Source organism: Alexandromys fortis, unplaced genomic scaffold (assembly GCF_014885135.2).
Source record: "Alexandromys fortis isolate MF-2015 unplaced genomic scaffold, M_Fortis_MF-2015_v1.1 scaffold_14, whole genome shotgun sequence".
In the NCBI taxonomy this organism is placed as follows: domain Eukaryota; kingdom Metazoa; phylum Chordata; class Mammalia; order Rodentia; family Cricetidae; genus Alexandromys; species Alexandromys fortis.
In genome coordinates, this window is record NW_026067910.1 from 7,730,854 (window position 1) to 7,748,114 (window position 17,261).

The window sequence follows — 17,261 nt, forward strand, 5'->3', positions numbered from 1 at the left end:
TTATCCCAATCTTCCTGTTTCCCCAAGATCCCCCAATCCTCCCCTTCTCACTTTTCTCTCCCCGTCCCCCCTTATCCCCAACCCACCCCACCCCCAAGAAAATTACCCAGGATTTCTTAAATTATCCCATTTATCTTTTTCCTCTAGGCCTTTATCTTTCTATATTCTATATACCTTTCTTCTTACACCATGACTTGCTATGCAGTTGGGTGGCTGACCCCTGATGTCTTCTTCTCCTTCTGCTTTTCTCACTCCTCGATCTCCTTTTCCCAAATTTTTCCTCCTCTTTATTCTCCTGTCTATCCTTTCTCCTGCCTTGTTATTGGCTGTTCAGCTCTTTATTAAACCAATCAGGTGTTTTCGACAGGCAAAGTAGCACAGCTTCACAGAGGTAAACAAGTGCAATATAAAAGTATGCAACATATCTTCGCATCATTAAACAGGTATTCTACAGCATAAACAAATGTACCATCTCCAACCAATATTGTATGGCAGGTAGATGTGGTGCATGTGTGCTGTTTCTTGTATGAGTACCCAGCCTAGCTGCTATATCTGACCCACTACATCGCTATTTAACAAAGAGACTGAGATATGAACTTGAAATGCTCTTTCCAAATCACACACTGTTTAGAATGGATCTCTGTTTGGGACCCAGTTGTCTTAATACTTGTGAAATTGGTTTTCTACCGTCCCAAATGTACCTACTTTCCCTCTCTTTTATACTGTATTGCACATAGAAAAGAGACTAGTGAGATCTAATATGTTTTTTTAATGGGGGTCTTTAAGATGTCTGTATCTTGTAGCTCCTGGCAAAGACTATGTCAATCACGAAGTTAGCAAGTAGGCAGCTGCAAGATGGAAAAGGAAAATGATGAGAAGAAATGCTCTTGGGGCTCAGTGAACATGGATGCTAAGGTGCTACTTGGAATCACTTTAAGAAGTGCATCTAAGGAAGAAAGAGTCAGCTTGTTTCTCCTTTGGCCACTTACTAAGTGTGCTATTGAATTATAACCAACCAGAACCACGTCATCCTTGAAACAGAACCTGCCTGCCTCAAGGATCTGGCTCCAAAAGGTGATGCCAAGTCATGCTTTTTCTGTTTTCCAGAGAGACTTTCAAGGGTTGCAAGATCAAGAATAAAGATCCCACAGAATCTATGAATGAAGTGTTTGTTTGTTTCTCCCAGGAGTTTAGAAACTTCACTAAGAGGTGCCAGCCGTTTTGGAAAATGCTATTTGCAGCACAGTACATTCTATGGCTCTGTTTCTCGAACTGTGAATTAATAATGTGTTCATAGCCCAAGGACAACATATCCCAGGATGTGAAAAAGTCTTTTTAAAAGTTTTCCATCTATCACCGTTTTCAAATGTTTCATGACAATTTGCATTTTCTGGGGAATTAAATGGATCTGTGACACAAATTTAAGTTAATTTATTCAGCAGGTGATGACATATTTTAAGGGGATTCAAGGTGATCAAAATAATGGCAGGCCAACAAATCTTTTGAGGGTCAGCCTGGAAATGAATTTAAAAGAACCTGGCAAGGTGGAGGGGCCAGGAAATGAAGGTGCTCTTCAGTGCTCATCCCCACAGATGCTGCACACAGGACATTATGCAAAGCCAACTCAGGAGTCCCCTGGATCCTGTGAGAATGAGTCGTGTTAAAATCAAGAACAGAGTAACAGTTTGAGAAATGACTTAAAAAGCAGCCACTGGAGAAAAAAAGCTAACAAAATGGTCACTTCATAAAGCCAGGGGTAACAGGTTAATAATTTATACAGATTTCCCTTACGAAGAATTATGTTTAAAAATCCAATGTGACTCTTGTTTAAAAGTTTTAGATTCACCGCTCTTTGCTCAGAAACACTTTTGTAGAAAGAATGAATATTTCCAAAGTGATCAGAATCGTCAAAGTGTACTGAAGTGTCAAGCACCAGAACTTCATGCTTGTCATAAATCACAAGCTTCTTGGGTTTTCCATCACTCTTTGGCTTCCTATCCTTGAGGGTGTTTATGCAAAAGGGTGACAGGAAGAGTCAGTTCAAAGCGAATATTCTAGGTCATTGCAATCTCGTTGAAAGTGAATGAGGACCATGGAGTCCGCATTTTCCATGAGACGCAGCTATAGGTGAATTGTAGCCCATGGCTTCATAGATGTACCTAGTGTGAACTCTGAATCAAAACCTTCATTTTGGAGTGCCTGACTGGATATTCATCTGTTGTTTTTCTCTTTAGCATAAAACCTTACCACCCCCTTAGGTCTGGTGTCACAGTGTAGGATAGAAAATGGTTCCTGATGGTGAAAAACTCTCCGCAAAGCCTCATCTTTAGAATAACAAGGTTGGATGAAACTCTGTCTTGACTTTTATGTTGTTCTAATACTTTAAATGCACATCTGAAGTCTGGTAAATATTTCCTGAGTGACTTACTTATTGGATAGTGTGGCCGGTGACCTTGGGAAAAATGGATATTGACCTTTCGGCCATTAAATCAGTTGAGGAGTTCCAATGAGGTTCCCTCTATGACCCTTACTTTCTGGTATCATCTAAAGAATGACAATTAGACATACAAACTCTACGTCTAAATGAAAAGATTTATCTTGTTTACTTTTATTAAAAATTGTAAGCATACGTCTCATTTTTAGAAAGTAGATGTACTGCCAAGATGCCATTTCTGCATAGACAGCAGAATAAGTAAAAATCATGTTTAGAACAAATTTTAATAAATCTGCCACCATCAACACAAACACAACTGATGCTGTGTCTGTTACAAATAAATGAACTCAAACGGCTCCCACTTGACTATGTAAGAGCTCAACCGTGTTTGATGCTATTAAAATTATTATATTCATTGTTTTCTATATGGGGCCAGAACTATGAGATCCAGTCACATGAATATGTAATAGGTTTAAAAAAATAGAGTAAGAACAAGGGCTGATGGGAATGCGACAGCAACTTGTCCGATGAGATGGGAGTGGAGTAGAAACGCGAAGAGGGTGAGGGAAACGCTATACAGTGGAGAGTTGCATGCCACAGAGGGGTAGCGGCTTTCACCAGCCAGGGCAGCTCTTGTCTGCTGGACCTGGGATCTGAGGACCTGAAAGAATGGGCAGACTACAGTCTAAAGCTGCACACAGTCTCGCTTCAGCCTCACTGAACTTATATGCGCGAATGAAACAAAGAAAGCAAGGATCCAAGGAAGGTTGCTTGAGTTCAGAAAAACATGATCAGAAAAACAGGTAAATAAACGCCAGCAAGCACATACTGAATAGCAACAGAGCAGCCCTTTCCTGGAATGTCCTCAGGGCAGGCCAATCTAAACATGGTTGCCTGGCATGTACAGGTTACAGGTGGGAAAGCGAGCAAGGCAGAAGGCCATAGCCAGATTCAGGTTCTATAGCTAAATCCTGACATCCAACAAGAATAAACATGTCTTATAAGTTAAATATAAATGTTCGTCACAGGAGGCAAGAAATCACATCCAAGAACAATCCAGGAAACAGAATGCACCTGAAGTAAAAGGCCCTCTGCCTTTTCCTGGAGTCTCTCACAGTTCCCCACGGCATTGTGCACCGTGGGTCATTCTTTTGACTCCGTTCCAACAGAGCGGTGGAACATTATCCGACAAAAGCACCACATAAAATTCCAAACCTAGGTTTTCCCATGAACAGCTAAATTCTCTTTCTACTCAGCTTTTCCGAGATCCTGCCTCCCTCCCCCAATTTAAGGACGATTAAGAATTTAACCTATAAAGATCACAACTAAATGCCATTTTGTTTTAGAGTGACTGGAATGGGCTAGTTTGATCTTTTGACCAGGTCACAAACTTACGAACACAAACGGCACTCTCTGTGCCTTTTCTGACGTCAGTTTGTTCTTTCCCTTGTACGCCCTGTCGCTGAACTTAGGTTGGATTCCTAGTAAGAGAACCCAGTTTGCCAAAGGCCGTGTGTACCAAATCATTCTCAACATAAAGTTTTCAATGGGAACTGTTTGCTTGGCAAGGTATGTAATAGTTAGTAGGATTTGTTACTTCCATGTCACCATATACACCTATGTACACAGACAGAAGCATCCTTAGAGTCAGAAAAGTAAGGCACAGGAGAAGATATAGTAAAAGCCTTTATTCACAATAGAGAAATTTTACAAATATAATTTTTAAAAATTATGTGTCAATCCATTGTTTCCCATAACATCAGAGATTTATATAAAGTTGGAAATGACAGAATGCACTTATGAACAAATCAAAAACGATCAATGTAAGAATGATACACACGAAAAATATCCTGATAGAGGTCATTGGGCTCTATAAGTTGGCGTCCAACTCAATGTTTATAATATTAACCGCACAAAGTAAATCAAAACAGATTTCACAGACACGAGAGTAGGTGCTATTTTACCTGTCGGTCTTTAAGGATGCGGATGACACAGGTAAATTACATTGCACAGTTTTGTTGAAGATGAATGCGTTGGTGTCCTATTTGGAGACTTCAGTTAAGATTAACACAAAATATACGCTTAATTTAATTACATGACTATAATATTAATCTCTTATCTTGTTTACATTTTTGGTGTTCTGGTATTAAAAAAAAAAGTCCAAGTTTTAAAACTGAAAAAAATGACTCTTGCCATTGGAGAGCGACATTGTGGTTCAGCTTCCTGTCTGCTCATCCTGGGTCACAGAAGGCACACTACAGTGTAGTCGGCTCCCAGAGCCTGACTTGAAAACGCCACCTACTGCCGAGTACTCGCCAGCTTTGTGTGCTCCTTCAAATCAAATGCGAAGAAAATGAGTTAAACAGCTCATCCAAAGAGAGTGAAAATTATAATCGAAAGACGTTTGGCCACATGTTTTGGCAGCAAATTTCAATGTTTAACATCAGAGTTCTGGGGAAAGAAAGGTTTGCTATTCACTCATTCCTCCTATAGAAGAGAAAATTTTTACAGTCAAATCAAGTTGTGATTAAAGGGTCAAGGCAGGCTGTTTCTACTTAGGTTCATGAAAATGATGTCACAATTCATGAGCTCCATGGATTAGATAGATTACAGGAGGAAGTTACTCAGGTATGCCGAGAGACCTTTTTCCATTTACTAATTTTACAAGTGTATGTATTTTGATGTATTCTAATGTACAATACTGGAAACAACCAGGCCACACAAGGGGGTGATCCTACATGACATCTTTTGAAACCCACCTGAAAGCTGAAATGAGTAAAACTATTGTTTACTGAGATTTTACAAAATAATTCTCTCAAATAAATATGTCAAACAATATGAAACTGACAAAATTAGAAAGTCTGAAGAATATAAATGCACAGAAATCTATACTTCAGCCTAATCCATGGGTTATACTATTTGCTTTGCTGTTGTTGACCATGGTGGGGTAAAGTTGAGATGGTTAGAGTCTTTGTCCCTTGGCACATACATAATCACGTCGAAGTGGTTTGAGACTTTATCCCTTGGTACACACATAATCACATTCTATCTTTCAAATAAAGAGCAGGTGTGGTAATGCAAGTTATCACCAAATCTGTTCTTGAGAAAATCATTCATATTTCAAAATAAGGTTTAGAAGAATCATACAATCATTTGGATTGGCTACAGATCAAATTATGAAGGCGTGTGTCCGTTCCTATACATTACTTCTCAGTTAAGATCTTTATGCTGAATGTAACCACACAAAGCACACTGTGTCCTTAAGAGCAAATCAGATTTTCCTTAGTTGAACACGAATAGATACATTGGTAATGTTTCTTTCACTGGGTAAAAGCTCTTTTTCACAAACTGAAGTGAAGTAATCAACTACATCTGGGAAGAGCCCTTTTTAGATCTGAACCAAGTGCAACGTTTCCTTTCCTTAAAGAAAAACCACAGATGCAATGCAAACACATGAACCATTCATATAGACGCCTCAGCCTCTTGTTAGAGACCAGATTCCAGGACGGACTGGACTCAGTTAAAAGCAAAACCTGGCAGGTTAAAAGTTGCATCATTTCCCTTTCAAAAATGTAATTCAGTAACAGGGGCGCTCTGCAGAACTCAAGGGCTCACCTTGCTCTGTGGCGGGGAATGGAGGAAATTAAGCGGTACATGAGAGAGAGACGCCACAGGGCATTTAAAGCAAAAGGAGAGAAGAAGTTCAAAAGTGTGGACACACTAACATAATCAAAACTGAAGACACACCGTGCTTCCTTTGACGAAACGAGGTCAACCTGGCCAGTTCTCCTGGGACGACTCTCATTTGAATGGCAACGCGAGTGGAGGACTTAGAAGACATCCTATCAAATAACGATAGACCTCTAAGAGGCTGTCACAGTTATGAGATCTGTCTCTGGTGGCTAGCCAAGCCAGACTAACATGAACTTGAAAAAGAAAAAAAAAAGCTTTTTAATACTTAATTTATTATTATGGCTTTTTGCAACATGGCAAAACATTACAGCTTAAAGCAGACACCATCTCCTCATAGAGGAGGAAAAAGTTTTGCAGTCAAATCAAATCATAATTAAGAGGTCACTGGTAGACTATTCTATTCTGTTTCATGAAAATGATGTCACAACCTCATGAACTCCAGAAACAATAGATTCCTTAAAAAAAAAAAGACAGAAAAACAAAATCAGGGATTCCACTAGCTGGATAATATAGTAAGGAATCGAGGTTCACTTAGGCTTATGATAATAAACACAAAAGACTGCAAAACAATTTTAGAACTTAGGATAATCATAGACTTTTATCGATCAATAAAAGTTCATCATGTATCTGATGACCAGGGAAGGAATTATTAAGGTATGCAGCGAGGGAACGAAGCAGAGTAAAATAGAAAATGTCTTTTATTTCTCTTTGACTTCAATTTCCTTCTTCTCTTCTCGGAGGACAGGGAAAGGGTGTGCCTCGGTATTGAATATCCAGTGCTCTAGCGGAAGAAGGTCATCATCAGAAAATATCAAGTACAAATACCTGGAGAGAGAGGAAAATGAGACGATGAGGCTCAAGAAACCATGTCACAAAGCAACCCATGCCTCTGTACATCTTGTAGAGACCCACTGACAGCAGTCGGTTCTCACGCCCACCGTCCTCAACATGGCGTCATTCATGCTCCGGGTGCTAGTGCGTGAGAACCACACAGAAACACTTCGGGTCATCAGACTCAGCAATGACCAGAGACAACTGCATACGTAGACTGTGATGTCAAGGCACCTCAACTGGGATGGGGATTACACACTTCGTTCATAATCGGTGTATGATAAATGTGTTCATGGTGAAGACATCTGTAGAGATCTCCTTAGGGACCTGAGCACAGTCTGAGGAAAACTGTACTTACTTTAGAGTCTCTGCCAGGAAGAAACTCTGTTGGACGTCGTCATAACTCTCACTAGCAAAGTAAACATCCCGTAGGCCCGAGTAGCCTCCGTTCACTCGGCAGTGACTTTCCAGGGCCTGGGTGGTCAAGAAGAGGGTGAAAAGTCAGTAAAATTATCAGGGATTTTATATTAGACTGTAGACTCAGATAGGACAAGGTTTCAAAGGAAATGGGAGCTTGTGTTTTTGATAGAAAATTTAAAAATTATGACATATGGACTATATATCTTGTCTCAAAAGAAACACTTGAACATTTGGTTTCGGAAAAGTCTGCACTCATTTCTAGCATTGCCACTTTTGGTCTAGAGCGATGGCTCCCAAGCTGTGGGTCATGACCTTGTTGGGAGCTGACCAAACTTTCACAGGGGTCCCTAAGAGCAGTGGAAAGCAGAGATATTGACATTGTGCGACCCTTTAATACATATTGTGGTGACCTTCCCAACCACAAAATTATTTTCACTGGTACTTCCTAATTGTAACTTTGCTACTATTATGAATCATAATGTAAATGTCTTTGTTTTCCAATAGTCTTTGAAGACCCCTGTGAAAACATAGTTTGATCCCCAAAAGGTTTGCGGCCCACAGGTTGAGAAACATTGCTCTAGAGTAAAGACAAGACGAATCAAAGACCACAAGCTACGTCCAACCCACTATTTATTTCTATATATAAAGTTTTATTGAACTATGGCTAGACAATGTTCATTTTTCACTATAATGCTAGCAGGGAGTACCGGAGGGAGAGACTATTCAGTTCTGCATGGCCCGTACAGAACAAGTGTCTCTGTCTGGGGCTCTCCTTAGTGTCAACTGGGACTGTAAACCACCGGTCAAGAAAGTGTGCTGCACTCCAAAAGCTTCTACTTTAATCAAACATATTAGTTCTCTGTCTTTCCAGTTAAGTCCCATGGGATTGAAGAAGTGGAGTATGGTGAACTACTAATAATAGGAAAATGTCTGTAAAAACGTAAAAGCCCCCTTCCATTTTGTTATCTGTCCATGAATTTACTACTGTTTGTTACCTTGGTTTTCAAAAGATCTCTTTATTTTTATTTTTCTTTGTTTCATACTTTTCAACTTTACTGATGCATTGGTGACAAATCAAGACATCATATATTTAAGATGAATGAATGTGCAGCTTTATGTATGATTTGTGAAATGACTACCACAGGCAAGCTAACCAGCATAGACCTAGCATCACGAGTTGATGTGGGATTCCCCTCTGTATGCTGTGAATATGTTTTATTGCCATTGGCTAATAAAGAAGCTGCTTTTGGTCAACGCTTTAACACAGTAAAGCCAGGCGGAAAATCTGAACAGAGATGGAGAGGAGAGCAGGCAGAGTCGAGGAGACACCATGTAGCTGCTGAAGGAGACAGATGCCCAGGAACCTTACCAGTAAACCATGAGCCTCATGGTAAAATACAAAATAATAGGAATGGATTAATTTAAGATGTAAGAGTTAGGTAATAAGAAGTCTGAGCTAATAGGCCAAGCAGTGTTTTAATTAATACAGTTTCTGTGTGATTATTTCAGGTCTGGGTGGCTGGGAAAAAATAAGCAGACTCTGTCTACAGTGAGTGATTTTTTTTTTTTTTGGTGGTGAGAATCCTTGAGAGTTACCCACACGCTGTTAGCCCTGGTGTCACCACATTGTATAGGAAGCCTTCGAAATGCTTCATCTTTTAGCTGAAATTTTCAAACTCTTTTACCAGTAAAGGTCCTTTTCTTCTTCTGCCCCAGTCCCTGGTAACTGCCATTCTGTTCTATACTGTTAATTATCCTAAGCACTACACAAAAGTGCTACCTTACAGCATCTTTCCGTGTATGGTTTGTTTCTGTTTAGGACAGCGTCCTCCAGGTACATCCCTGTTGTTGCAAAGGGCATCTGTCTGTCTGTCTGTCGTCTATCTATCTATCTATCTATCTATCTATCTATCTATCTATCTATCTATCTATCTATCTATCTATAGAAAGGCTTTGTGTGAAATACATTGACTATGTACCTCACATCTTTATTTATCCATCTACTGAGGAGCATTTGGTTGTTTCTGTGTTGGCTACTTTGAATCATGCTGCAACAAATGTGGGATTGCAGAAAGCTTTTAGATCTCATTGCATTTCCTTGTATATACGCCCAGAAAAGGGACTGCTTCACCTTACGACAGCTCTGTTTTTAATTTTTAAAGGAACCTCCATACTGTTTCCTATGATGGCCATACCAGTTTATATTGCCACCAACAGTATACAAGGCTCCCCCTTTCTTCAAACCCTTGACACCCCTAGTAAACTCTTGTTTTTTTGATAATAGCCATTTTCATAGAAATGAAGGGATCTCACCATGGTTTTGCTTTGGATTCCACATGATGAGAAATATTGGGACCTTTTTCATAAAGCTTTTGGCTCCTTATATGTCTTCTTTTGAGATCTGATTGAGATTCTTTGGCCTATTGAGATTCTTTGCTCATTTTCAAAATGGGTCTCTTTCATCACTGAGTTCTATGAATTCACTGTTTTGGATATATCCTTATAAGATATATTCACAGAGTGTGCTTGCAAAAACTTAGCCATGACACCACTAGGCAATTACATCTTATGGGACTGCCACCATCCGTGTGGTCATAAAGAAAAGTCAGCATGTGGCTGCAAATGACTGAAAACAATCCCCATGTCCTATTGCTTCAGCTTGGTTGGTTGTTTCCTCTTCTGTGCAGAAACGTTGTACACTGATATGGTCCTGTGTGCTTTATTTGACTTTTGTTGCTGTGCTGGGAGTGTCAAATCCAATAAAGTCATCACCAGGTAACAGCAAGAAGAGTTCTTCCTCAACATTTTCTCCCAGGAGTTTTATTTATTTTTGATCTTATATTTAACTCTTTAACATATCTTTGTTTTTGTATATTGTATGTATTTTCTAAATTATATAGGCCGCTTGCCTAGTTACCAAGCATATTCCCTTCTAGCCAAGTTAATTTTTATTAACATGGCAAACTAAAAATTCCCACTCTGCAAAAATCTGCCACCCAAGATCTTGTTCTGATTCATAGCAAGCTGAGATGGTTCATTTTCAATGTCAGCTTGACTAGGTTTGGGATCACTTAGGAAACACACCCCTGGAAATGTGTGTTTCCAGAAAAGGAAACCAAGGAAGAAAGCTTACTACTGAATATGGGATTGACCAATCCATTGACTGGGCTCTCAGACTGAATGAAAAAGCAAGCAGGGGATGGATGAGCATCAGTATCCAATGCTCTCTGCTTCCTGGCTCAGCTACCTTATGTTTCTGCTGCCATGACTTCCCTGCCCTGATGGACTCCTTCAATAGGATGCTAAATAAATCCCCCTGCTTGAAGTTATACTTGTTGGGATTTCCATCACAGTAACAAGTTCAATAACTAACAGAGAAGTTGGCACTGAGGAGTGGGGCTAGTGCTGTGATAAATGTGGTCACGTGGCTTGTAGGCTCTTGGAAGTGTTGGTGGGAGGGCTATGAAGAGGTTGGAGAGGTTGGCTGAGGAGCCCCACAGTGCCATAAACAAAGCTTAAGGGGCCCTTCTGGGAAAAAAGTGGACAGGGGATCCAACTCATGATGACGTAGAAAGGAACAAGAATAAAACTAGGAATAAGGCAAGAAGGTATTTTGCTGCATTGTTCTTTTGTCCAGAAAATGTGAGTGAGCCTGGAATTCAAGAAAAATGGACTAAATTGTTGTGTGTGTGTCGGGGGGAATCTGAAAACAGCATAGCATTTAGGCCAGGCTGTGATTATTTCTTAGTACATGCATCCAGATTTACAGCCAAAGAGAAGTACAGCAGAAAGATCTCAAAAATATTAAAAAGATTAACTCATCGAAGCTACTTTACACTTTGCCCTGGGACTATGGAAAAGGTTCCCCGAGGGTAAGACCCCATCATCCAAAGTTGGAATTTGTAGAATTAGTTTAGAAGGAGAAAGCTTGGATTGAGAATGCTGAAAACCAATTAGCTTGGAAAGTGATTCCCTGTGTTCAGTCACCAGAGCACACAGAGGCCACTACAGCCAAGGCAGAGGGGAGCTAGACTACTCCTGAGCTGGCAGTAAACCTTGGCAGTGCTGTCCACACAGTGGTAGTTGTACAGGCATGCAAAACATAAGAAATCCTGGGTAACTAAATCGTATATCAAGATTCCAAAAAAGTGGCTGGGGCTAGCAGTGTTGGGCAGAGCTGAATTCCACACCAGGAGGCTCTGAGACGCCATTGCAAAGTCTAAATTGCAATGGAGATACCATAACGTTGTGGTTGCTAAGACTGTTGGCCATTGTTTGAGGATAACAGTGGGCTTTATGTGCTGCAGTTTACAAAACTGGAGACATTTTTGTCTCAAAGGAGGTGACTGCCTTCATAAGATTAACATTTGAGGTTATTCTCCAGACTCCATATACATAAATTCGCACATACATGAACATACATGTACACATGTTTATAAAAGAAAGACCAGATTGTGATTTATAAGAGAGAACAAATGTTCATAGAAATTAGAATGAGAAATTAAGGGTAACTTTTCCTTGCTTATATTTTCTGCCTTTCACTATTACTCTTACAGTACTGTGATCTTAATCTCAATCTTTGCTTTTTTGTGTAAATAGCTTTAGTGGTTAATTGTCTGGCTGCTTTACAAAATAGACAACAAAAGCAATTTAAAACCGAACATTTTTAAGATCATGGTTTGAGGTTATAGTCATCATGGTGGGGTTTGAAAAAATTATGCTTTAAAAATGGAGCTCACAAAAGAAGAAAGAGAAAGCATGTAGCAGCCACTATGGCTCATGAGCAAGCAGGGACATTTTACCTAGTGCTCAAGCAGATACGGATAATGAGGCCACTGGGTTTTTGTATTAGGGACAGAGGGCAGAAGAAAAGAGAACAGTGATTCCTAAGGAGAAGCACTTAATTGCTAGGTTAAAGAAAACCCCGCCAGTATGACACATGAACAAAGAAAAATTCTCCATGGTTTAGTTATTAAAAATTATTCTAGAAAATGAAATAATAAGCTTAAAAAGATGCTTCAATTAAATTTCAAATATTATACAATAAGACCAAATCGAGGGAGAACCCCAAAGGCAACATCCAATTCCTATTACTTTTCTCCTTTTTTTAATTAGGAAAGGCTATCAAAAGCAGCCAAGTATTAGATGCATGGACTAAGCCAAAAATTTATTTGTAAAAGGGGAAAAAGGTCAGCATTTGAAAAAAAAAAAAACAGGTGAGGTTACTCTGGAATATAATGGAACCCACTTTCCAGATACTTCTTTAAAACTACCTTAATCAGGGGGCTGGAGAGATGGCTCAGTAGTTAAGAGCACCGCCTGCTCTTCCAAAGGTCCTGAGTTCAATTCCCAGCAACCACATGGTGGCTCACAACCATCTGTAATGAGATCTGTGCCCTCTTCTGGCCTGCAGGCAGAGTACTGAGAATACTGTATACATAATAAATAAATAAAAAAAAAAAAAAAACTACCTTAATCACAAAACCTTTTCTTTGTTATTCCCTAGAAGCTCTTGGGTGATGACCAGCTGAGCCAGCCAGGCACAGTGATTAGCTATCCTTTCTGTCCATGGAAGTTTCCGTGAGTTCACTTATTTGGTGAAGAGCTGGCAGATGGACAGAGTAGCACAAGCCTCTAGTCTCAGCATGTAGGGGGCTGAGGTAGGTGATGTGAGTTTGAAGCAAGTCTGGGCTATCTACTGATACTCTATGAAGCAGACAACAAAAATCCAACTATCTGCTTATCTAGTCATCCATCTGTCCAACAAACCACCTCTCCCCCCAAAAAATCAGAAAATGAAAAGAGACAGAGTTGTCTTTGGACATAGCCAACACATAGATACTTTTCTTTACAGTTTGTACCCAGTCATACAGGCACAATATTTATGATGGCTTGTTTATGTCTACTTGACACAAATTATAGTCATATGAGAGGAAGGAATTGAGAAGCAGCCCCCTAAAATCAGGTTGGAGGCAAAGCAGGGAGAGCATTTTCTTAGTGACTGAAGTGGGAAGGCCCAGTTCATAGCGGGTTCTCTAAGAAAGCAAACTGAGCAAGTCAAGAGGAGCACACCAGTAAATAGCACCACTCCATGGCTCCTGCATCAGCTCCTGCTTCCAGGTTCTGTCTCTGCTTGTGTTCCTAACTCTGACTTTTGCCAGTGATGAACAGAGATGTGCAAGTGTAAGGCAAAACAAATCCTTTCCTACCTAGTTTGCTTTTGGTCATGGTGTTTCATCACAGCCATAGAGATGCCAACTAAGACAATAGTCAAGCATCCAAGTTGGGGAGAGTGGGACACTGACCTCAAGTCTAGATTTCCTAATCATGGGCCCTGAGATCCCTTAATATGGGTAGTGCACTCAACATGGGTTTGCAGTGGGAATAAAAGAAGGCCAAGGAAAGGCTGCCACAGTACAAAGGCCTTTCAGCAGTCTAGCTATTTACACGTTTTTGAGGCTTCATGTAAATTAAAAATAATTTACAAGTGAGGATAATGGGGAGCACACTTTTTACTTTCATATAACTGAAGACCCCATGCCAAAGTCTAAATGCACTTGTGTGCATGGCTGGAAATGCTATCACGAGTCCTCGTTTCTTGAATAATTAATATGAGCTAATAACAAAGTCTCCAAACAAAAGTCTAAATGTTGTCTTATCAGGACTGCGAAGCTGGGTACGGCAGGTTTCCTGGGCCTACATGATGGATTCCGAGTCTAGCTGTTTCTCAGCAGTGGGTGCAGTCACATCTTGGGCAGATCATTTCATTAGTCTGCTCTGGTGGTACTTGGCCTCTGGGCATGTTGTGCAAGGGCTTATTTGATTAGGGGCCAAATGTGCTGCAAAATGAGCTAATAGCAGACGGCAGGACGTAGAGACTGTCCATAGTGACTGTAGCTCGAACCCATGGATGTAAGAGAATCTTTACCCTAACTGGTTATAACTTGGGGTTGGGTCACATAGGTCGATAAACAGCAGAATGAGGCAAACTCTTAGGAAGCATTGCTGTGAAGACAGGAATTGGATAGTCGATCCATGGAGATTTGCAAGAGTCTACCTCAAGCTGTAATACCACTAAGGCTGTCACTTGAGATTGCTCTGGTCTCAAGGACAGAAAACAAAGACCCAGGTAACAGAACGCTTGGAAAAAGGAATTAAGTCTGGGGAGTTGGAAGCAGAAATGGGAGCGAAACACTGCTCTCAGATTCAGAATGCTGGTGTGGAAAGGGTGGGGCCCGAGACATAAAAGAAAACCATGGAGAAAGCAGAAGTCCCACCAGCTCTGATCTTCTGTGGATCAGGATGAGTTATTATCAGTATGAATAAATAGGCACAATTATTATTCAGATAAATCCTCTGCCAGCTGTCACATAGTCAGTTGGGACCAATGCAATACAGTTCTTGCCATTGCTGAGAGATAGCAAATTAAGTACCAGCTGCAGGGTTACTTCGTTAGGTGTGTTCACCAGTACCTGAGTGAGATGACTGGTGGACTGCTATGTATCCAGGAAGGCAGGCTCCAGGGGCATATATGCTATCCTAACTTTTAGAAATAATAATCCTATTTGATGAGACATGGAAATCAATTTTACTGAGTCTGTGAAATTTTACTGTCTCAGTGAAAGAATACTGGGAAAAGGTTTTTTTTTTTTTTATTCTATTGCTTCGTTTTGTTTTTGTTTTCTGGTGAGGCAAGATGGCGGCTTACGAATGCTTTGCAGACTGAGAGCGGAAGTGAAAATAGTCCGGAGTGAAAGAGCCGGAACTCAGCACCGGGTAACTAACACTGCGGGGGCCATAATGTCAGTGTAGGCCAGAGCTTCCTGAATTAGCCAAGAGAACTCCAGGCCCTTTGGTGAGGGAAATACACTGCAGAGGGGCTTCTGAGTTACCCAGCCAAGCTGTGGAAGGCCACAGCTGGAAACCATGTCAGACTGGCCTGGTAGAACTTGCTGTCTTCAGAAAACAGAAAAACTGAAATGCAGAAGAACTCCAGCTCACCAGACCTTACGGATTCTGGCTTCAAAGCAACTTCTGTCCATTCAAATTAGGAAATGAACAACTTTGTAGTTAAGTTCTTTCTCCGTTAACACAAAGTCTATGAATTGATGAAGACTATCAACACAGCAAAAATTAAGGAGGCGGATGTTGTCTTTCAAATATCCTCTCTGTATTTGACAGTGATGTCACCTCAATATACTTTTATAAGCATCTGGGAGAGGGATTGCCTATGGGGTATTATCTTAGCATCTTGTACTTGGTTGGAAGACCCCCACCTACTGTGGGTGGCACCATTCCCTGGATGGGATCTTGGACTACATATATGGAGAAAGGTCAGTAAGCAACAGCATTTCCTAGCAGTTGCTTCAAACCCCAGCTGCCTTGACCTCCACACCATGGACTCTACCTCTGAACTGTGAGTCAGAACAACAGAATAAACCCTTTCTCCCTTAATAGCCTTTTACCACCAAATCAATAAGAGAAGAACTAAGACTGTGTGTGTGTGTGTGTGTGTGTGTGTATGTGTAACACAAGTCAGAAGACAACTTTGGGTACTGATTCTCACTTTCCATCTTGTTTGTGATTTGGCTCTCTTGTTGTACGCCCCAGGCTAGAGGGCCCATGGACTTCTGTGGATTCTCTGATCTCTGCCTCTCACCTTGTTGTAGGAATACTAGGGTAAGAGGCACAGCTACCATGCCGAGCTTCATGTGGGTTCTGGGTTCTGGGGATTTAGACTCTGGGTTCATCCTTGCCAGGTAAGTACTTAACCACTGAGCTAAGTCCCTAGCCCAGAATGCTGTGTTTGAAGAGACAGTTATACTAAGTGATTTTGACAAGTTCCTACATTTTAGTTAGTTCTCTTAAAAAAACAAAACAAAACAAAAACAAAAACAAGCAGCAGAGACTGCAAGTAGGAAGTTTACTGAGAATTCTGTTAGTGAATAGGGAAGAGAGGAGCAGGGAAGGAGTAGGCCCTGCAGTGAGCAGGTTCCAGCTGTGTGCAATGGAGGTCGGTCCCAATGGACGTGACATGAGGGTTGTACTATGCGATCTCTATTTTAAGATAGGATCTCCTGTAGCTAGAGGTGGTTTCTGAGAATGACACTGAGCTTCTGATCTTGTTGTTCCTGGAGTGCTGGAATTCTAGGCATGCACTGCCATGCCCAGTGTGTGGTACAGAAGTCAGAACCCATGTGTACTGCATTGCAAGCATTCTAGCAAAGGAACCACACCCCCAGCCCTGGGGTTAGATCTGATGAAATACGATATTCTTGATGCTTCCAGTTTAAACCAGGCTTTGCAATTCAGGCTCAAAACGGCACAGCCAGTCTGTTATCGCCGAAACTGATTGGGAATTCACTTTTAACATATTTGCTTCCAGAGGGGGAAAATGTAAATTTAAACCCATGGAATCACTACTGATTGAATATAATTGGAAAACTGAATATTTTACTTAAAAATGGCTGACGGTTAGTGATGACAGACACACTCAGTAAAAAGAACAGCAAGGAAGGTTCATCGTTTGTTTCCTCAGGTGTAAGTTAAGCTTGCCCGGACTTCCCAAGACTTCTGAGAGAAGGCCTTCAAGCTCAATGTGCAAGCTTTCTAACAAGGACTGGGGAGATCAGAGCGTAATTAAAGCATTTGCTTCTTCTTATTCTCCGAGTTTCCTCCCGCTCCTTTTAGAAACATAGCCCTTAAAACTAGACATGGTTTGATGTAGGCAGCTGAGGGCTGCTCTGGCACCTAGCAAAACCGACTAGGGAGATGTGTGGTAGGAAGGGACCCAAGAGAAACCGCTAATACACCACACTGAGACAGATTAGAGAAAGGCAATTAATTGGTGAAGAACCCTTGCCCAAGGACACCGTTCTCTTGA

General features: G+C 40.8%; 1 protein-coding gene across 3 annotated transcripts in view; it reads right to left on the reverse strand.

The window, feature by feature from the left end:
• Positions 1–4,102: 4,102 nt before the first annotated feature.
• The window catches only part of Man1a1 (mannosidase alpha class 1A member 1), a 173,663-nt gene continuing 160,504 nt past the window's right edge, over positions 4,103–17,261 (reverse strand). For all 3 annotated transcript variants that reach the window (XM_050137957.1, XM_050137958.1, XM_050137959.1), the window contains exons 12-13: positions 7,317–7,432; positions 4,103–6,952 (exon numbers count right to left, since the gene is read on the reverse strand). In XM_050137957.1, the coding sequence (XP_049993914.1) occupies positions 6,826–6,952; positions 7,317–7,432 (243 nt within the window). In that variant the 3' untranslated portion in view covers positions 4,103–6,825. The remainder of the gene's footprint in view (positions 6,953–7,316; positions 7,433–17,261) is intronic.